Source organism: Prionailurus bengalensis, chromosome E2, assembly GCF_016509475.1.
Source record: "Prionailurus bengalensis isolate Pbe53 chromosome E2, Fcat_Pben_1.1_paternal_pri, whole genome shotgun sequence".
Classification (NCBI taxonomy): Eukaryota; Metazoa; Chordata; class Mammalia; order Carnivora; family Felidae; genus Prionailurus; species Prionailurus bengalensis.
The window spans coordinates 43,280,190-43,301,526 of record NC_057352.1 but is presented as its reverse complement, the minus strand read 5'-3'; the positions used below and the strand labels follow the sequence as shown (position 1 = coordinate 43,301,526).

The 21,337-nt window shown below is 50.1% G+C and overlaps 1 protein-coding gene across 5 annotated transcripts; it reads right to left on the bottom strand.

Moving 5' to 3' along the window:
- Nucleotides 1-352: 352 nt before the first annotated feature.
- Nucleotides 353-21,302, bottom strand: SLC9A5 (solute carrier family 9 member A5). 5 transcript variants are annotated; one of them, XM_043599451.1, is made up of 17 exons: nucleotides 19,729-21,302; nucleotides 16,195-16,497; nucleotides 14,285-14,448; nucleotides 14,016-14,094; nucleotides 13,568-13,745; nucleotides 12,774-12,994; nucleotides 12,356-12,558; nucleotides 12,045-12,134; nucleotides 11,880-11,950; nucleotides 11,026-11,155; nucleotides 10,468-10,556; nucleotides 10,179-10,305; nucleotides 8,665-8,712; nucleotides 6,139-6,309; nucleotides 5,547-5,616; nucleotides 4,730-4,864; nucleotides 353-1,802 (listed from the first exon to the last, which is right to left on the bottom strand). In XM_043599451.1, exons 1-17 carry the CDS (start codon nucleotides 19,919-19,921, stop codon nucleotides 1,330-1,332), a joined length of 2,745 nt encoding a protein of 914 aa, XP_043455386.1. In that variant the 5' UTR covers nucleotides 19,922-21,302; the 3' UTR covers nucleotides 353-1,329. The 5 variants fall into 5 exon arrangements, with proteins under 5 accessions (XP_043455386.1, XP_043455387.1, XP_043455388.1 ...); XM_043599452.1 differs by having other exon boundaries at nucleotides 5,547-5,613; XM_043599453.1 differs by lacking the exon at nucleotides 8,665-8,712.
- Between the last annotated feature and the right edge of the window lie 35 nt (nucleotides 21,303-21,337).

Sequence of the window (21,337 nt, the reverse complement as noted above, 5' to 3'; positions counted from 1 at the left end):
AGGAAGGCTTATCTGGTCCCAGTATGTAGTGGCTGCATCTTTGGGTACCTGGGGATCTATCTTCTGGGGTCTCTTTCCCTGCTGGTCTCCCCATTTTCTGTGACCCTGTGCCCATACAGTGATCCCTGGACTACTACTGCAGGCCCCCTGCTCAGGGGACCATATTGGGAAGGGAGGAAGGAGAAGGGAAGAGGGCCAGCACGCCTAACAGTCCTTCCCAGGATCCCCCTCCATTCTCTATCCTAAAAGCCCCAAGGCAGGCAGTTGCAAGTTTCTGCTTCCCTCACTAGATACCCCAGTTGCTCCCACCCCCACCCCTAGAGCCACCCCCCCCATGGACACAGGACACCCATCCATCTGAGAGATATTTAATGTGTCTCAGGTTCAAGATACAAGACACAAAGCAGGTATTAACCCCAGGAAAGTTACCTGCCACCCAGTCAGCCCCCTTATTACTTCAGCCAGGCATCCCAGACCCCAGAGAAGTGGAGTGGTGGCCCTGGAATACCTGGCTTCTTTCCTATTTGGGGAATGTCAAGGTAGTAGTGTTCCAGAGGCCACTATCTCCCCTCCTTAGAAAATATAGACCCAGAGATCTGAAAGTTCCAGACTTGGATGCAGAGCAGCATATCTTCAGAGTGACCCCTGCCAAGAAACAGCCCTGATCTGAAGCCAGGCCCAGCCCTGTGGCCTTGATCCTGTAAAAGAAAGAACTATGGCCCCAATAAATGTCAGCAAAGTGTAGGAGATAAAGCAAGAAGTGGACACAGATTCCCACTGCCCCTCAAAAATTGGCTATAGGTAGCTGACCCAACAGGTAACAAAGCCTAAGGTTGAGACCTGCTCCACCTCCCACCCCAGTGCCTCTGAGGACCAGCCCCTCAAGGAGCCTCATTGCCAGGGTACTGTCCTTGAGCTGGTGCTGGGGTGAGTGAAGGGCAGGAAAGGCCAGCATTAGCTGTGGAATGATGCCTTGCTTTGGGGGCAGGAACAGCTGCCTCGAGTGACTCCTGGGGGGTCCACTGGGGAAAGAGCATCAGCTTCCCAACTGGGTGGGCCTAGCTCCTAGAAGCTCTGGACTGGGTCTTTAGCCAGGGTAAGGGCCTTAGTGAAAGGGAAGATGGCAGGAATTAGGAGCAGGGAGGGCAGTGAAAGTGTCGCTGTGAGGACCAGCCCAACACCCTTCTGACCTGCCACAAGGAAGCCCAGTTGCTAGTTCAGGCTCCTCTGGCCCCCTGTCAGGCTAAGTGGGCTCCTCTGCCTCTGCCTATTGCCCAGGGAAGACTTCCCATGGGGGATCCAGCCTCCTACTCCTCCTTGAGTCTTGGGCTACAGCCGGCTACCTTTGTTGAACTGGATGCACCAGTGGGAGTTGGCTGTGCCTGGACTAAGATGGGTGCGGTCCTCATATCCCATGAGGGGCTGTAGCTCCTGCTGCTGGGGGATGTCAGCGCTGCTTTCACTGCGAGAGCGGCCAGCTTTGGCCAGGCTTGGGGGAAAGGCGAAGCTAGGGCGTGGATCATACGGCAGGTTGAAAGGGTGCTGAGGCTCTTCGGCAGCCAGTGGGCAAGGAGGCAAGCGGGTCACAGTTGGGGCTTGGGTACAGGGTGGGGATGCCAGGCTCTCCAGGGATGAGATGCTTTGGTTCCAGCCTGTCTGCATGTCCACAGGCACAATCTTGGTGGTTTCCGAGGACACGTAGACTGCCAGATCTCCCTGACCACTCTTCCAGGGTAGCTCCTTCTCTGCACAGGTTGGGGAGGGGGGGATGATGCGTGGGCTTGGGCACACCTCAAGGCTCCCTAGGGACAGAGAATACACACGAACTCATTAGTAACACATTGGAATCCTTCTCAAGTATAACTGCATCTTTATAAATAAATTCATTCCACATTTGCCCTATTACATCCATTTGTGTAATTAGTTGATGAATGCCTTGCCGAGGGAAAGCACTATAGCTGGTTTTGCTCTCATTGTATCCTCAGCACCCAGAACAGGCCTAGGCACATAGTAGTTGCTTGGCAAATACTGACTAAACAAATGAAAATAACTAAAGCAAGAGAAAGCAGGAGCCAGGCAGGAAAAAAGCGAATCTGCGATCAGCCCTCACCGAGTTGCAGCACTGGCATAAGAAACCATATCCTGCCAGGCCCATCCCAGAGGAGACAGCATTGAGGGTGAGGAATATCTCGAGGCTCTACACCAAAGGCTTTGGTGCTGGACACCCTGCCTGAGCACCCATAACAGCCCTTTGGTGGGACAGAGCCCAGGAGTGTGAGCTCATGCAAACCCAATAGTAGGCTAACACTGTGCCACAAAGGGGACCTGAGCCAGGAGTCCCAGGACTGCTGGCAGCCAGGATGGAAGACTGGGCCACTGCATGGCAGGAAGTTGGAGGTTCTGAAAGAGGAAACCTGGGAAAGAGAAACCCCTGGACACCTACCACCCCCTGCTCTCCAAGTCAAGCATGATGCCTTGCGTATAACAGGTGCACATACATACCTGCTCATTGATAAAGTCCTGAGCAGTCAAGTATAGTATGAAATGTATTGATGCTGTGATTGGAAGTAAAACTACCTCTCTTAAAAGACCTGGAATATTACATTTTCACAACAACGACCAAACTAAAACAACAAAAGAATTCAGTCTTCACCTTTGGAGGATACTTCATTGGTTTGAAAACCGATTAGTGAAAGGAATAAAATCAAGCATTTATCTATTCCAGTATGAACTGTACCTCAAAGTAACAAAGTCATTGACGAGAAGTTTTTTTAATAGAAGAATTGCTAGTAACGCAGACGAAAAAACAATGTAGAATATGACCACTGTACAACCCTGGATGAAATGTTGGATCTAGCAATGATCATCAGTGACTGCTAAGACTGGTGAAACACTGATGGCGAACTTCATAATGGACGGGGCTAACATCTGAACCCAACGATCAGTATTAACTTCACAAAAGAGAAACAGTGACATGGGATGTGTTTCCTGATATGATACAAACTACACCATCACTGCCTCTCAAGTAAGTATTCTTACCAAAACATCTAAACTGAAATCTGATCTAGATTTAATTGCTGGTTTAAAGGAAATATAAGGCATGGTGGAACATATTAAATTATGCTTTGGGGATGCAATTAGCAAAATCCAGACAAGGAAAGACTGTGGGACAAATAACCAGATTATTTCAATAAATACATTGGAGGGACACCTGGGTGGCTCGTCGGTTGAACATCTGACTCTTGATTTTGGCTCAGGGCATGATCTCACAGTTGTGGGACCAATCCCTGTGATGGGGTCTGTGGTGTAACACGGAGCCTGTCTGGGATTCTGCCTCTCCCTCTCTCTCTCTCTGCCCCTCCACTGCTCACGTGCGTGCATATTGTCTCTCTCAAAATAAATAAATAAATAAATAAATAAATAAATAAATAAATATTTTTTTAAGAAGAGCCTTTTAAAAAGGTAATAATGAATAAATAAATACACTGGAAGGGGAAAAAGGAGGTATGGGGACCTGTAAATCAGGGCTTTTCAAACTTGACACCACTGACAAGATGGGACACAGATGCTTTGTTGTAGGGCTGTCCTGTGTATCACAGGGTATGTAGCAGCATCCCTGGCTTCTACCCACTACATGCAAGTGTACCTCTTCAGCTGTGGCAACCAAAAATGTCTCCAGATATTGCCAGATGTCCCCTGTGGGCAAAATCACTCCACTACCACCCCCTTGAGAACCATTGCTGTAGGTTAAAAGAGACTTATCAACCAAATGTCATGTGAGGGCCTTATCTGGATTTTTATTTTAACAAACCTACCGTAAAAAAAAAAAGAATATTAAGACAATCAGGGCAATTTGAACACTGGATATTTGACGACAGGGACTTTAGATATAACAATAGTACTGCAGTTGTATTTTTTAAGAAGAATCCTTACCTTTTAAAGATGCATGCTTAAGTATTTATTGACAAGGTGATATATTTGAGATTTGCTTCAAAAGAACCCAGTGAAGAGAGGGGCATAGGTGAGGGGAGAGATGAAATAAGATTGGTTAGGAGTAGGTAATTATTGAAGCAGGGTAATAGGCAGTTAACTTTATGGTTCTGTCTATTATATATTTTGTTATTTTCTGTAAGAAGACATTTTAAAACGACACCTGAGGATGCTGGAGCCAACTAGCAATGATATGAGTAAGTTAGGTCTCCACATATGGAAACATGTATGTATTGTTTTTTATCTGCTATAATGCCATTTTGATGAATTCAGGCTCCTCCCCCAGGTCAGGCGGCCACTTTCACCAGGTGCTCTCTACCTGAGGGCAGGTGTGCTGAGCATGAGTCACAACAGAGCCTGGTGTTAGGTTTGCTTGTCACCTCATATTCCTAGCTAGACTGTAAAGGGAGGCAATGAGGCAGTGAAAAAGGTGTAGGTTTTGGGAGTCAGATGGGTCAGGTTCAAATTCCAGTTCTGCTGTGGGTTGCTGGACAAATCCTAAGTCCCTTTTTTCTCTATGAACTCAGTTTCCCCACCTTGGTTATTGTGAGGATTGAATTAGATCAGGTATGTCAGATTTCTGATATAAAGGAGATGCTCAGGAAATGCTGGTTGGTAAAGAAATGAGTAGGAAAAGGGAGTTGTCTGGAGGAAAGGCCATGCGTGAAGAGGGAAGAAGGCAGCTGCACAGCTCCCGCTTGCCCCAGGTGGGGGTGGGGGGCTGGGAGGAAGCCATTACCTGAGACCTTGACCTCTTGGAGAACCTCACTGGTGGCCCGAGCCACAAAGATGATCCCCTCGTCGTCCTCCTTCTCTGTCTCCGAACTGTCACTCTCTTCCTCCTCCTCAGACTCCACAGTTAAGATCACAGCAGCTGGACAGGGACAAGAGCTGAGTGGGGGTGGCCAGCCCAGCAGCTGCCTCTTGGTACTGCACGACGCCAAACCAGCTCCCTGTCCACCCAGGCAGAGCCCACGGCTGGCAGAGCCTCCCCACCTTATCCTCTGGCTCTTTCAGCACTGGACTAGTGGGTTGGGGCTGAAGAGGAAGCTAAGTGGGGCTACAGAGCCCTAGGAGGCCACCAGAGAAAGCAGAGTCCTCTGAGGAAGCCAGGAGGGAAGTCATACTTTCTAGCTCCTCCATCATCTTCTCTCAGCCCTGAAGCCCCATCATCAACTGAAAACATGAGCATCAGGAGAGCTGGAAGACCCATCAATGCTCAGCTCATCCAAAAAACTCCTGGTTTTGTAGGCAGGACACTGGGCCCCATGGCTGACCCATCCTTCAAGCTCCCCCCTTCTCCATGACACCTTCTCCCTGTCCTTAAGGCCTCTAACCTGTAGTTATCTACTAGATACCTCCTGTCACAAATTAAGAACTGCTTAGAACATGTCCAGCTTTGAAATCAGGTAAGCCCAAGAGGTCCCTGAGGGAAGGAGCCTCAGTCCATGGCACTGAATGTAGCACAGAGGAGATCTTCCAGGTTTTGGCTGATGAGCCTCTGCCCCCCACCCCATCCTCAGCCCCCCCCACCCCCACCCCCACTCCCTGCTTGCCTGTGTCCTGAATGCTCAGGTTTCGAGGAGGTTTCCCATTTGTGGCCTCAGTGTTAGCTAAACCATCCTTCTGAGGACCAAGAAAAAAAACCCTAAGTCTCTGGCCCTGGCTCAAAATCCCAACCCTGTTGTCTGGTAGGGTCTTCCTGACACAGTTGGGGAGGGAATCTATATCAATCCCAGTGGTTCCATCAGCCCTTGGCCCCCCAGCCAACTGTAGAGTCTAAGTAACCTATGCCCCAGCAAGGGCTCTGGATGCCTCAGCCTGGGCTGAATTAGGCACTCCTGGAGCGCCCCCTCCCCCTGACCTCAGGAACCTGCCTTTCTCATGCTGGGTCACTTCTGGTAGGAGGTCCTGCTGCCTCCCAGGATGTGACCACAAAGCAAGATGCAGATCTCCCTCAAAAGGGCTCACCTTACCCTTCTGGGACTCTAGGAAGATACAAAAGGGAACCCAAACTATTGCAGCCACCAAGACTCTGAGGGTTAACCAACTAGGGGTTCCCCTGGGCTGGATTCCAATACTTGGGAGCTCAAAACTATGTGCCATCAGCCTCCAGCCCCAAACAGAAGTCCCAGAGAAAGCACATGCCTTCTTGCGACTGGTCTTGCGAGGTCGTGGCTTGCTCTTGGTGAAGCAGATGTTGTGCTTGGTGGACTTAAAGGACTCCAGCCGCCGTTTCATGTTCTGCTGGAAGACCTCCTTGTCCTGCCGTTCCTGCGCATCCTCTGAGATGAAGTGGCGGCTGCAGCTGGCTTTGTACTGGCAATGACAGGCCCACCCTGCCATGAGGCCAGGAGCCTTGGCCTCCCACAGGAGACCAGGCCATAGCACCATGTGCACGATAGACCCTCCCAGCCCCATTTTTCCAGAACTAGCCACGGATTAAAAAAACAAAAAGTACAAAAGGAACCAAGCCAGACACTCTGCATTCTCAATTCACTGGGGGAATAACTTCCCTTTATCACTGAACCTATCCCCCCAAATCTGGCTGTCCCTATCCTCCACACTACCCTTCCCCAATTTTCTCTGATATGAAGTAACAAGAGGCAGGGGACCCTGTATCTTGTCCCTTGGGGCTGCAATGAGACTGTGGGGGACATTTCCTTCTTTGCCCTTCCATTTAAGGAGCCTGGTCCCTGTGCCTGGCCCACACACCCCTATCCAGCTATATAGGATTCTCCCTCTACGAGAAACTCTCCAGCCAGCCATTTCTGCAACAACCTTGGACTTCCAGAACTATCTCTCCTGACACCCTGGACTCTTTTGATCCCAAAAGCCACCTGCACCCAATTTAGGACCACTCCCATCATCTATTCCTTCCCACTCTTTCTCACAAAGACCAAGCCCATTACATACCGACCTAGACTGCCAAAAAGAAGTACTGCCATCTGGTCCAAATCACCTTATCTGGGCTCACCTCCCTAGTACGACCCTTTCTTACAACTTGTATTTTCTGCTGCCCCAATCCAGTTTTAAGAGCTCCCTTCAAGTTTTCCATCTGCCTTCCCCCACCTAATCACCGAGAGGGATCCCTCTTTGTGGGGGTGCAGGAATCCAGCTCCCTCACAGGCGTACCCTGAACCCTGGCCTCCACTTTGCTCAGCCCACTCTTCCCTGCCTCCATCAGCTCCTGCTCCCTCCCATTTCCTGGCCCTCCAGCACCTTCACTCCTTCTCTCATCATGCCAACCAGCCCACCACCCTGCTTTTAAGCATGCCCCTGGCCCATTCTCCCCTGAAGAAAGCCTTTTCATTAAGGCCACTGCTTCCCTTTTGCTGCCAAACTTTTATATTTTGATTCTGATACTTTCCCTTATACCCATTACTTTCTTAAATACCAGAAATACAACTCCAGGGTCCACAAGTCCACAGTGCTTTCTCCCTGGTCACCAGTGCCATGGCATGATCTCTGGTTAGGCGCTGGCCTGACTTCTGTGCAGCATCCAGCCGTCCTTCTGGCCCAGGCCTCCAAGACACCATCTGCTACTGCGCATCTCCTCTCCTTCGCTGGTTCCCATTCCTTTTCTCCCATGTGCATTTCTCACAGTGTTGTCCTTGGCCTTCCTGTCTCACCTCCAAAAGCTCTCTGCAGTGAACTCTCCATTCCCCCAGCTTCAGCTAGCCCAGTCACAGACATCATGCAGCCATCACACCAGCTGCATTTGAATCACCTGGGCGATTTATTAAGGCCATAGATTCTTAGTCCCATTCCACACTACAAAATCAGAATCTCCAGGAGGTAAAGCCAGGAATATGTAGTCTAGCAAGCTCCCCCAAGGGATTCTGATGTTTCCAGGTGAGGAAATCTCTGACAATAAAGACTGTTTATGTTTATTTCCAGCCCTCATCTCTGAAACTATAATCTCATATTTGTAACTCCATACTAAACACTCTGTCTCTCTTTCTCGGATAACATTTCTGTGAAGAACATGAAGAATTATGGATTGTGTTATGGTATAACTAAATGGATTCAGAACTAGTTGAGTAACCATACCCAAAAATGCTTGATCCATGTCAGTCTAGAGGAAAGTCTTTAGTAGCATGCCACAGGGCTCTGTCCTCAGCTCTATCCTATTCAACTTTTTATGTTGATTTGGATAAATATAAAGTTAACAGGCTTAGCAAATTTTCACATGATGTGAATCTGAACAGATATTTGGTGCCAGACATGGGATCCAAACGATGCACTGATGGGCTAAATCAAATAAAATGACATTTAACGGGGATAAGCACAGTCTTACTCCAGTTTTGTTTTGTTTTGTTTTCTAATTGATTACATAAGAACTGGTTGAACTGCACCCATTGACCAATCTTATGCCCACACATCCATAGACAACCAATCGTTATGTACAACCTGATGTGATACAATACATAATACAAAGCACACCTACTGAATGTTCCTGAATCTGACCAGGCCTCTAGATTTAAGTACCAGGAAATACAGAGGATGGAGGAACATGTTAAACATCGCCACTGGAATATAATTAGCAAAATCTACAAAATGGGAAATTCCCTGAGACAAAGTATCCAGTTTTTTCAATAAATAAATAGCAAGTGGGAGAAAAGGAGAAGGAAGTATTAGAGATTTTTTTCTTTAATAAAGAGAAATATTTACCAAATGCAAAATGTGGGCTTTATTTGGATCCTGATTTAAACAAACCACCTGGAAAAAAGATGATTATGAATACTGACTGGATATTTCATGTGAGAAGAAATTATTATTATTTGTTATAAGCGATAATCACACTACTATTTTATACATACATTGTATACATAGACTTCTTGCCACATAGAGATACATATTGAAATATTTAGAGGTGATATGCTATGTCTGGAGTTTGCTTTAAGATAAATAAGTGTGGATGGGATGAGGTAGAGGTACAGAATGTAACAAGATCAACCATGCATCGATAATTAGGGGTGAGGTAGAGGTACAGAATGTAACAAGATCAACCATGCATCGATAATTAGGGGAGCTGAGTAATGCATAAATCAGTTATTTTATTCTGTCTAGTTTTGTGAGTGAGATGTGCCTTAAGAAAAAAGTAAACAAAATGAAACAAAAACCCCCACAGGTTGGATGAGATAGAGCCGAATAGCCATTAACTGAGGAAGACATGGGAGTATGCCTGATTGTAAGGACATTTTGGGGCCTCAGAGTGGTAAGACAAAGCTGGAGGGATTCAGAACATCGGGAAGAGACTTGCAAGTTCTAGAACTAAAAAGGTAAGAAAGCCTCTACGCCCTGCTGTGGTCAACCACATCTAGAGCAGCATTCAGGGCCTTGTTTCTTATGACCAGAGAAGACATAGGGAGACAAGGGAGAGGGGATGCTGGCCTGAGGGCAAGAAGGACTGTGTGAAAAGGAACTGTCTTGAAACCTTTGAAGGCTTATTCTGCAGAGCTGCAGAGAGTCAAATTATAACCCGTGCCAGCAAGTTAAAGGAAGCCAGTTCTGTCTCAACCGTAGAAACAATCTTGACTGTTAAAACTGCCAGGAATGGTAACAGCTGCCTTCCCATTTCTGAAAAGTTCAAGGTAATGGCATGCTGCCCCCTTGTGGGGTTGCAACAGATTCCTTCCTGAATGGGTTGGACCATTCCAGCCTGAGCTTCCTGACCTGCATTAGACTAACACTACCTACAAGAGATGTCTGCCTTCCCCATACTAAGCTGGTCCCACAGGCTTCCTCAGCACTTCTGTTTCTGCCTGTGACCCCATCAAGCCTTCTGTAGTCCATCCCCTCCTCTCCCCCTCAAGACAACCACTCAATCCTATGTGCTCCTCTCCTTTACCACCACCCAACTCTGATCCAGTGTTTCACTCCAACCTCCCAACTGGCTCTCCCAGCCTCGCACCTCGCCCCTCCAATTTGGTCTATGCTCTGCTACCAGAAGAAGATATCTTTAAACAGTGCTTATATCAGCCCAACCCTTTCCAAAAAAAAAAAAAAAAAGCTAAATGTTATTACAAGATAATGCCCATGCTCTTTCACTGGGCACTTACAGCTCTTCACTAGCTGGTGCCAATTGCCTCTTGAGCCTGCAGTCACGGTCTCCCCAGACCACTCCCCCAACTGCCCCCCACCTCCACTCCCCTTTGGAACTCTTACACCCTCCCTGCTCTCACCCTGCGGCGTGGCTTGTAGAGGCCTCCACAGAGCAGATGGTGCATCACAGCATCCTCACGGTCCCGGCCGCTGCGCACTGTGTCAATCACCTGCAGATCCAGACACGCTCCACTGCCACTCTCCCTCCTGCAGGAAGCAGGGAACATGTGTGCTAAGGAGGGGCCAGGAGGCACAGGCCAGGGGAAGGGCAAAAAGCAAAAGTGCCCACAAATCTTTCCCAGAAGGGATGCAGAGAGAGGGCCCAAGAGAGAGGAGCTTGAGGGATTGGAGGGGGGTTCAAGGACTTACAACAGGTTCGTGACAGATGTCTCTGCCATAGAATTGCGGCTGGGCATAGAGGGCAGAGTGAGACCTGTGGAGGACAAGATATGGCCTCCCTGCTGGGGCCAAGACAGAGGTCAGAAAGCAAGCAGATTGAGGGTACCGCAGACAGTCAAAGGGTAATAAAAAGGAGAAGAGTTAACACTTATTCTGTTCTTTTGATCATCTAGGTACTATGCTATGCACTTTACACATTGAATCCACAAAATTCTGTGACATATGTATTCTTATTCCTGCTTTCTTACAACAGAGGAAACAGGCTGAGAGAGGATAAGGGACTTAACCAAGGTCACAAGTCTGTAAGTGATAAGACTTGAACTGCATCTGCTGACTCTAGAGTCTAGCTGTTTCTCAACTTTCTCTACTCCTTGCCAGACTCTGAATTCAGCATCAGGTCAGGCTGGTTTCTGCAGGTGCCACTTTACCAGTCTGCTAGCAATTCCCAACTCCCCGCTCAGGTCCTACCTGCTTGTCACTCCTTCCTGCCCTGCTCTGCTGGCTACCCACCACTGGCTGCTGGCCCACCTGGTCCACGAAGCTGATGGCATCCCGGATGTTGAGTCGATAGTACACATCCCAGATCTGGTCCCGGATGCGGTAGGCTGACCGTCGCATCAGCAGCTGACTCAGGTACTTCTTGTCAAACTGTTCCCACCTACAGAAGATGTCAGGCCCAGGCCTGAGTCCCATCCCCAAGGCCCAGCTGGCTGGCCCTTCCTCAGATGAGGTAGGGGCACTGCCAGCATCAGCCTGGCTCTCTTGGTATAGGCCTCTCAGCCAGGGAGAATATTGAAGCTAGTCCCCGCCCTTATGGAACTTACAGCATTATAGGAAAGCCTGACATTAAATTGAAGTTATTACAAATAACCAGAATTGCAACAATAACAAGAACTACAAAGGATAATTATAGAGTATGTAAGGGATTCGTCCTAGTCAGCAAGGCCAGGGAATGCCTCCCTAGGGACTTGATGCCTACAGTGAGATCTGAAGGAGAAACAGTGGTTAAGAAGGTGAGAAGGTGAGAAAATGTTCTAATACACAGAATATGTGCCAAGGTCCCAATGGCAGGGTAGGGGAGCACAATGAGTCCTGAGGTTCTAAACCAGGGTCCATGTAATTAGCAGGCAGACAGTCAAGGACAGAGCACAGCATGATGAGGCTGGAGTCTGGAAGGTGCCAGACCACACAGGGCCAGGCAGCCCTCACTGTGAAGACTTGTCTTATCCTGAGAGTACTGGGATGCCACTGAAAGGGCTCCTGGCAGAGGTCACCCAGCCCAAGCCTGGCTGTGTCCCTTCTCAGAAGTGTGGCATATCCCCAGTGCTGCCCTGGCTGGTGGGTCTGCTGCTGCTGAAGGAGCCTTGGGGGAGCTCCCTCACCTGTCCCTCCAGTAGTGATAGCCATGGTGCCCCACAACGTCCTCCACTGCAGCCAGAATGTGGTCAAAAGTCTAGAAGGGGGGTGGGTAGGGGGACTGGATCAGGACTCTGCTTAAAATAGAAGGAAGAGAGGTATAGGTGGAGGGATGGGGTTCTGGTACCCACGTGCTCATGCAGCTCCTGGTTCAGGGTGGGTTTGTGATGCTCACTCCTCTTCACCTTCAGCCACTTGACCAGTGGCTTGATGGTTAAGCCCTATGGACAGGCAGCAGGTGAGCCCTGCCCTATCCAGTTTCCTGCCTTTCTCTCCCCATAATTAGGCCTCAGCTTCAGTACCTCCACCTCACTGCACTCAAGGTCTGAGAAGTCAGGCCCCTGTATCCCCCAATAGAAAGAGGAGCCCCATCCCAAAGGCTCCATGCCTCCCCCAGGGCCTGTTGGACCTTCTCCCTACCCAGCCTCATGGGCTCTCCCACCTGCACAATGACTGTGAAGAAGACCACCACAATAGTGGTGGCCACAAAGTAGTCCTTGGCAGGGACCTTGGTCTTGTCCAGTAGGATGACGAGAGCGAAGGCCACAGCCCCACGCAGGCCCCCATAGGACATCACCACCTGGTCAATCTTGTCCAGAGGGACCAGCCGGAACTGATTCAGCACCCACGTCTGCAGGACTACGCCTACAGCAGGAGGGAGGCCAGTGGGAGCAGGGCTTTGGTAGTGGAGGACCCAGGAGTGGATGGTACCAAGTATCTGGGCTAAGGTCTGACAGGGGCTAGGAAGGATGAACAATAGCGGGGAGGCTTAGGAATTGACAAGGATATGGACTCAGACTAGGAGATGAGCTGGGGCAGGGCAGGAAGTAGAGTGGGAAAGCAGAGGGTGCTGGCAATACCGAGGGCTCGGAAGAACAGGATGAAGAAGAGGGTGCCCAGCACCAGCCCAGAATCCCAGGCCCACTTAGAAGAGTCCACAGCCGAGATGCCAAGCAGCATGAAGATGACTGTCTCAGCACAGCTGGCTAGAGTCTTCATTGTGTATTTGACAGCTGTGCGTGACTTATGGGAGATGTTGGCCTCCACGTACTTCTTACAGCCTAGGCCACACATAGTTACCCTGGAAGAGGAATTGACAGACAGGACAAGTAAGGAGGGGTTGCAGAAGCACAGCCTCTGGGGTTCAAGCGTGCTGCAGGAGGGGTGTTGCCCATCACAGAATGTCAGACCATCAGGGCTGAAGCCCAAGGAGGCATGGAGACAGTCTCAGAACAACTAGTGGGGGTCTTAGGATAAGGGTCCAAGTCTCCAAGTTCCCATTCAGTGCCTCCTGGAGAGGAAGGTGGGAGAAACATGCTCTGACTAGCATCCTTTCTAGGCACCTTTTGCAGTACTGTAGCCACTAGAGCCAGTGGCACCAGGCCTTGAGATCCACTTCTAGCTCAGCCTATACCCCAGAGAGCACTTCAGGAAGAGGAAGACTAGGTTCTGCAGTGCCCAGGGCAGTTCTAGAGGTAGATCCTGAAATATGAAGTGAGGTTTACTGTCTTCCCAGGGGAATTTGAGGCTCCCACTACCACAAGGGCACAGGGAAACCTATTGCCTCCTTAGGGTCTTGCTTCTGTCCATGTGAGGGGCAACCATCTCCAATGCCCCCTCCCAGCTGCCTGCATGCAAGGCCCCCAGGACTCACGCAAGAATAGCAGAGAGAGAGGCCATTTCAGCAGTGAGGTAGGCTGCATAGGCGAGGAGGAAGACCAGCAGCGGCTCGATGATGCGGACCCGCTTGGTGAAGCGTGTGGTCAGGGCCAGGAGGAAGGCAAAGACTAAGCCCACGGCTGCCCCGCCCAGACTGACCACAAACAGGGAGGCTGGGGGAGGAGTGGGTTGTCAGCGTGACCCCTGGCCTGGACCCCACCCGGGCGGATAAGATTGCTGCCTGGCAGGGAGTAGAGGACAATGCCCACTGTACTCCCAGGGGTCAGGATCCCAGAGCCAGGATCCCAGGAAAGCCCCTCCTTCTCAGGTTCTCAGGGCCCCATTTCTCTATAGAGGAGAATGAGGCAACCCAACAGCCTCCTCTGTCCTGATGCAGTAGGGGGCAGGACTCAGCAACCCAGCCAAAGCGGGGAAATACTGACCGACTCCTTTCAGGTAGTCAGTGGCCTGCACATTGGCAGAGCCCATCTCCACAAAGGAGTTGCAGACCTTGTACAGCACCTGAGTGAGAAGATGAGAGTCAGGAGAAAGGAGGGGGAAGGTTCAACTGGGACTACTGGGAGAGGGTGAAATCTGAGGTGGTATTTCTTACCCAGGAAACCCAGGGAAGGGTCTGAGCATGCTCAGACACCCAACTAGTCAGAGCATGGCAACAGGGGTCAGGGAATGGCAGCCAGCTGAGCACTCTCACCACGGTGACAGCATCATTGAGCAGGGACTCGCCAAAGACGATGATAAAGAGAGTGTCGTTGACATGCACCTCCTCAAAGACAGCCAGCACAGCCACAGGGTCCACCGCTGAGATGAGGCTCCCAAATAGCAGAAAGTCCAGCAAGCTGGCCTGCACTCGAGGGGCTTTTGAGGGATAGATGGGGGACAGCAGTTGGCGAGGTATCCAGTTTCCCACAGCATTCCCTGTGACAAGCCCTGGCTCCACCCCCACTGTGGAAACAAGGATACCCAGAGAGGACTTGGGATGGTGAACACAGCATCAGCCCGCAGGTCAGGACACTTGAGCCTAGGGCCTGGCTTTGCCACTTACCAGCTCTGTGATGTTGGTGCTGTCACTGTCACATGACTTCTCTTAAGCCATGCCTCCTCATCTGCCTACCTCACGAGATTGCTGCAAAATCAACCCAGGAGATGGCTAAGAAAGCTCTACATAACCTGAAAAGTTAAGGTGGCACTGACAATAAAATCTGCAGCTACAGTAATAAGAACCACCAGCAGGTGGAAATTGGCTGCTGACTGGCTTTATTAGGGAGATAGTGCTTTCTCCCACCCTTGTGGTTCTCAGCCTAAAGGATATGACACTCACAATACTCAGCAGGAGGGGTAGGGGCTGTCGATCTGTGAGGGCTAAGTATGGTAGGAAAAGCACCCACCGTTGGGAGAACTTGAACATGTCATAGAATCTCTGTTAGCCTGTTTCCTCATGTATATATTGTGAATAATAACAGTATCTACCTCAAAAAGTCCTTTATTTAGCCAGAGTCTAACACAAAGTAAGTACCTAATAGATATTACCTATTTTAGGATTATTATTATTACTATTATTGGTACTATTATTATGGTCTGATGTCCTCCCTTCCCTTCCTGCCCCAAAGAGTTCACTCACCCATTAGGAAAACCAGGTAGGAGGCCTCAAGTAGAAATTGCAAACCTCCCTTTGTACCTTGGAAGAAGTCTGAATTATCAACATTCCGAGTTGAATGGATTTTGGTGCAGGAAATGAGGAAGAAGGGAGCAGGAAAGGCAGTCTGAGGGCAAAGAACCTCAGTAAAACAGACCTCTCCTGCTAACCTTTATCAAATGAGTTTAGGGCCTCTATTTCTTCATCTATTAAATGGGACAAATTATACCCCAACAGAGTAGCTATAAAGAGTCCATGCGATAAGTAAAGATATAATATCCAGGGTAATGTATTGCATTCTGTGGATGTATAATATGGATTTATCAAAAATAATAAAGGCACCTGGCTGGCTCAATCAGAAGAGCATGTGACTCTTGATCTCAGGGTTGTGAGTTTGAGCCCCATGCTGGGTGTAGAGATTACTTTTAAAAAAATTTAAAGGGGTGCCTGGCTGGCTCAGTCAGAAAAGCATGCAACCCTTGATCTTGGGGTTGTACGTTCAAGCCCCACGTTGCATATAGAGATTACTTCAAACTAAAATCTTAAAAAATTATTATAATAAATAAATAGATCTTAATAAAAAAAATAATAATAACAGAAAACCACCCTAATGTGGCCTGGGCAGAGCCAGGATGGCTGACCCTCGCAGGAATGGTGAATTGTGCCTCAAGGGAGCAAGACTGGCAAATGGCAGTGTGGTAACAGAGGGCAGGAGGCAGCAGTAGTAATGCAGGCTTCCCAGCCTCTGCAGCCCACACACAGCTGGGAGCCAGGCCTCTGCTCAGCTGTCATGCTGCAGAAGCCCAGACTCAACTGGCAGAGACCTAAATGAAGACTGTAGGCCCATCTGGAGTATTGCCTTGCACTCCAGGTGGGAGGGACCTAAGAACTCTCAGGGCATGGCTCTTGCCAATATGGGATCTCCAGAGGTGGAGAAGGGGGTTGGTCCAGGTTCTAGGGTCACTCACCCACAAGTCCAGCCTGCTGCAGGCCCCAGAGGGCAGCACCTGTTGTGAAGGCATTCCAGAGTGTGCCCACCACAGCATAGGTGAGGATGGCACCCAAATTATCAAAGAACAGCCGGCTAGGCATGAAATAGCCTGAGTCCAGCACAATAGGAGGCAGCAGGAAGAGGAAGAACGTGCCTGGCTCCAGCTGGTACTCAGCTTTCTTGGCCACAGCCAAGACAATGCCTCCAAGCACCAGTCCCAGCAAAATCAGCAGGCAGCTCTCAGGGACCAGTGATGTCACCTTCCGAGACAAGTGAAACACTACAATGCAAGAAGAGGGCAGGATGCATCAGCTTATTGGACACACACACACACACACACACACGTGCGCACAACACATATACACTGGCCTATAACCTCCCACTCTTAGAAGGTTATCCAAGGTCAGGAACCCTGACCCTGAGACCAAGGAAAGAGAAAAGAAATGCAGGACTACTAGAATCTCCAACCTCCATGCCCATAAACACTCCACTGCAGCTAAAGTTGTCTGTTTCTTGGTGTTCCTGTCATGGTAACCTAGGCCTTTGCTTGTTATTTCCATTTCTGGCAATGCCCCCTCCTCTCTACTCTCATCCTCAGGGCATCTCACCTTTCTCTGATCTCCCTTATCCGTAACCATTATTTGAGCCTCAGCAAATGTTATTTGGTATATTTCTGTGTATAACATAGCTGTAAAAATCAGGGCCTCTAGATCCAGGCTGCCTGGGTTTGAAGACTACCTCCTCTATTTACTAGTTCTGTGACCTCAGAGCACATAACTTCACCTCTCTTTCAGTTTTCTCATCAGCAAAATAGGAATAAAAACAGTAGTGATCTCATAGGATTGTTGTGATGTTTAAATAAAGCAATCTACTCAATAGCACTTAGCCCAATGCTTTATCGTAATCACTCAATAAATGTTACCTAATATATTATTGAGTCCTGCCTCCCTAACTAGACCATAATGCATATTATACCTCCCAACAGCACTGTAGACCTCCTAGCCCAATGTGCTTTTCATTATAATGCCTCAACTAAGGAAACAGTAGTTGAAAAACATTGGGTTTAGCGGTAAGACGATCCCTCATTCTTCAGGCTCTGTCGCTTTCTAATTGTATGATCACAAACTAATTTACCTGAGCTTCAATCTCTTCTCCTATAATATGAGAAAAATACCTATTACACAAGGTGGGTATAAAATGATACAGTGTGAATGTGCCCACCAGGATATCACACATATAGTAGGTTCTCAACAAATATAAATTAAAAATGACTCTGAGGAAGGAACACCTGGCCAGTTGAGTAGGTGGAGCATGTGACTCTTAATCTTGGGGTTGTGAGTTCAAGTTGGGTACACAGATTGCTTAAAAATAAAAAATCTTTAGGGGTGTCTTGGTGGCTCAGTTGGTTGGGCGGCCAACTTCGGCTCAAGTCATGATCTCACGGCTCATGGATTCGAGCCCCGCGGTGGGCTCTGTTCTGACAGCTCGTAGCCTGGAGCCTGCTTCAGATTCTGTGTCTCCCTCTCTCTCTACCCCTCCTCCGCTCACACTCTGTCTCTGTCTCAAAGGTAAATAAACATTAAAAAAAAAAATTTTTTTTTTAATCTTTAAAAAAAATGACTCTGGGGGAAAATAATGACAGACCTGTCCCCCAGGAAAGGAAGATGAAACATGTAATGGGTTTCTAGCACTATCGCCACTCCTACCTTTCCCCACTAAAATAAGTCATTTTGTCTCTCCCTTGGGCCCTGAGATCTCAAGTGAACAACTTTCCCCATACTTGGAGCGGCAGGTAGTGAAGAAGCCTCCATGTTAGCCTATGTGAGACCCAATGCCAAGACAGTGCCCTTTGGAAGTCGTATCCAAAGGGCTTCAGGCAGTTCCTGGTACATAGTGGGATCTATATAAATATTTGTTGAATAAAAAGGAAAACAAAAGAAAACAAACCTCCTAGTAATAAAGCTGAGGGAAGGTATTCCAATCTCTCCCCTCTGTGAGAAGGTTTTTTGTTTTTTTGTGGGGTGTGTGTGTGTGTGTGTGTGTGTGTGTCTATTGAAGAGGCTATCTTTGCCTACCCCCAAAGGAGTTGGCATCCAATTATGGGGGAAACTACAGTCATTACTATAAACCCTAAATAAGACAAGAACTTTCCTACAACCCATAGATCCTCAGTAAACCCGATTCTTGGTTCCCAAATCTGAGGCTTCTCCCACCTTGCTCTCACTGCTGCCAGACCCTAAGGCAAATTCAGTCATAGATCTGCCCATACACATCCCTCCCTACTTTTAGTTTCCCTCTCCTCTCCTTCAGGGACTCTATTCCATCCTCACCTCCACAGCATGCATCAGCCCCCACAATGCAATCCAAAACCCATCACCAAAGTCTGCTCTCAGGCAGAAGTAGGCTCCCTGAAGGCATTTCAGCCCCCATTTTCCATTATTAATGGGCTGACAGAACAGAGTGGAAAGTTCTTCTGTCCCTGCCCAGCAATCCTCCCCACCAACAGAGACCCTTGGTAGGGGGCTGGTGGGCAGTAGAGGGGCAAATTCTAAGCTGCTTCCTACATGAAGACTGTATTGGTGAGACTGGAGTACAGGCTGTGCCAGCATAGCTGGGGAGTGAGTAGCAACGCTCAGCTATAATTAGTCACCCCCAGAGCAGAGCCTGCAGAACAGGGAGAGGGAGGAGGGTCTCTGGTGGGAGGAGGGGCCACTGGCTGCTCAGAAGTGGGGAGGCAGGGACAGAAGTAAGGAAAAGCAGCTCTATTCAAGGTAAGCAATGTGAAGCACAAGTTGTGCAGACAGAAGGAGGTCGGCTGTCCGAAACCACCTAGTGTAGGCAGCATATAGTAAGCAAGGCCCTGATAAATAAGGTGGGTTTTTGTTGTTGTTGTTGTTGTTGTTGTTGTTTTGTTTGTTTTACCCCTGAAGTGGGAAGAATGTAGACCTGAATTATGGTGGGGAGGGGGGGGGGGGTGCCGCTAAGCACACCTAAAGAACAGTGCATCTATAGGGGAGCAGAAGGGGACTAGAGAAAAACTGACAGTCTAGTATCCCAAGAAAGTGGACACTTGGACGTGGTCTCCTGGGAAGACTGCTTCTTCAGGACCAAGATGCCTGAGCTTTCCGGAGAACACTATCCCTTCAATGTCCCCACTCATCCTCGTCGCTGACAGAGGGTTCTAGGAGGCTGGAGATTGCTGGAGGAGGGGCCAGACCGAAGGGTTTACTGCAACGGTAAGAGGGGAGCAGAGAGGGCAAAGGAGTCTAGGGATGAGGCTGGAGAGAGCAAAGGCAGCCCTTAGGGAAGGCAAAGCCTCAGACCTCCCCCGCGCGAAGGGGAGGAGGCAGAGCCACAAGAGAGGGCGCAGGAACTCTGTGAGAGCCCGGATTTGTGGAATCGGAGCCTGAGTCCTGGCACTGTGCAAGAAGCCGGCCCAGATCTGGCGACTAGGGGGTGGGGGTGGGTCCGCTGCCAGCCACCGGCCTGGCTTTCCCACAGACGCACTCACCTATTTTGGCCAGGCTGGCCACCAGGATCCACAGGGCTACCAGGTAGGGCGCCTCCACCTCGTGCCACTGCCAGCGGAAGAGCGCCAGCCCTGGAGGAGGCTCGCCAGGCGACCCCGGCTCCCGGGTGGGCTCTTCGGTTGCGGCCGCCCCGGCCAGGGGCAGCCAGAGCAGCGGTAGTGCTGCGCACAGCATCCTGCCGACTGCCTAGCCGCCCTCCCGGCACCGCACGGCCGCCGGCCTCGCGTCGCCGCCGCGCCTACCGGCCGCCCCCGCGTCACGAGCACGTGGGGCCCGCTCCCCCCAATCCTGGCTCCGAAACCCCCAAGCCGGGTCCGGACTCCGAGATCGTGCTCTGGGCGCCCGGACTCTGGACCCCTGCTCCTCCCCCACTAAACCATTCTCAGCTCTGGAAATCCCCCAGTGCAGCTCTCCCCCAAGTCCCGAAACCTATTCCTTCGAGTCCGCTCCTCCAAACCTTCCTCAAAGCTCCCCCGACCCGGTTTCAGAACTGTCAGCCCCCACAGCCTTCCAGAGGCACTACTGTCCCACCCGCCCAAGGCTGCAGCCTGCGGGGGGGGGGGGGGGGGGGGGAGGGGGGAGGGGGAGGGGCGGGGTCCAGGCCCGAGGGGCGCGTCTCCACAGCTAGTGCAGACCCGCGGCGAGCTGCCCACTGCTGTTACCAAAGGCTCGGGCCCCGACGCTGCCCCGTGCAGACGGCAGGTGGCAGTGCGCCGCCGCCCTCCGGAGCCTAGGACCCCCTACGGGCCCCCGCCCAAACCAGAGCTGCGCAGGCGCATTGGGCGCGCCCAGAAAGCCGTGAGGGACAACGCTGTCCTCCAAGTCCCCAGAAACTCCAAGGCCTAGATTAGGTCCCGCTCTCCCCAGGCTGAAAAGAAAGCTGTTCCTCTTTATCTCCCAAACCGAGGAGCACCCGGCCACACTTTCCGTCAAACTACAAGGAAGTCTCCTCACCTTTTTCTTGAAACTGAAGGGAACGTATCTTCTTTCCCTAAACTATGGAAAACCCAGCCTATCAATTCCCTTCAAACTAAGAGGGATCCACTCACCTTTTCCCCCAAACCTGAGGAGGCATTCGGCTAATCTCGCCCCAAACTGAGGAGGACCGACTCCATTTTTCATTCAAGCTGAGAAGCAACCACCCCACTTCTTCGCCCAAACTGAGGAAAAATATGTTCTACCTCCCCACTCAAACTGAGTCATCACATCATTTTCCCAGAGCTGAGGGGCATCTTCTTACCCCAACTAAAGGGAAATCATCCCACCTCTTCCTTCATACTGAGTGGAATGTATTTTCACCTCTTGCTCCAAACTTAAAGGGACCCATCTGCATGTTTTCCCCAAATGATGTAATCCCATCCACTTCATCCCTCAAACTGAAGGAATCGGGGCCATCTCATGCCTAAACCCAGGGAGACCTGGCTGGCCACTATCTGAAGAAATATCCGCGCCACCTGCCCGAAGAATTCCTTGACCAGAGCACAGCCTCATCGCCCCCAAACCCAAAGAAAGCCTCCCTGACGTGGGTGCGCTCTTGAAGGCGGGGCGCGAGCTTGGGTTTTCCCGCCGGCGGAGCCAGTGAACTAACGG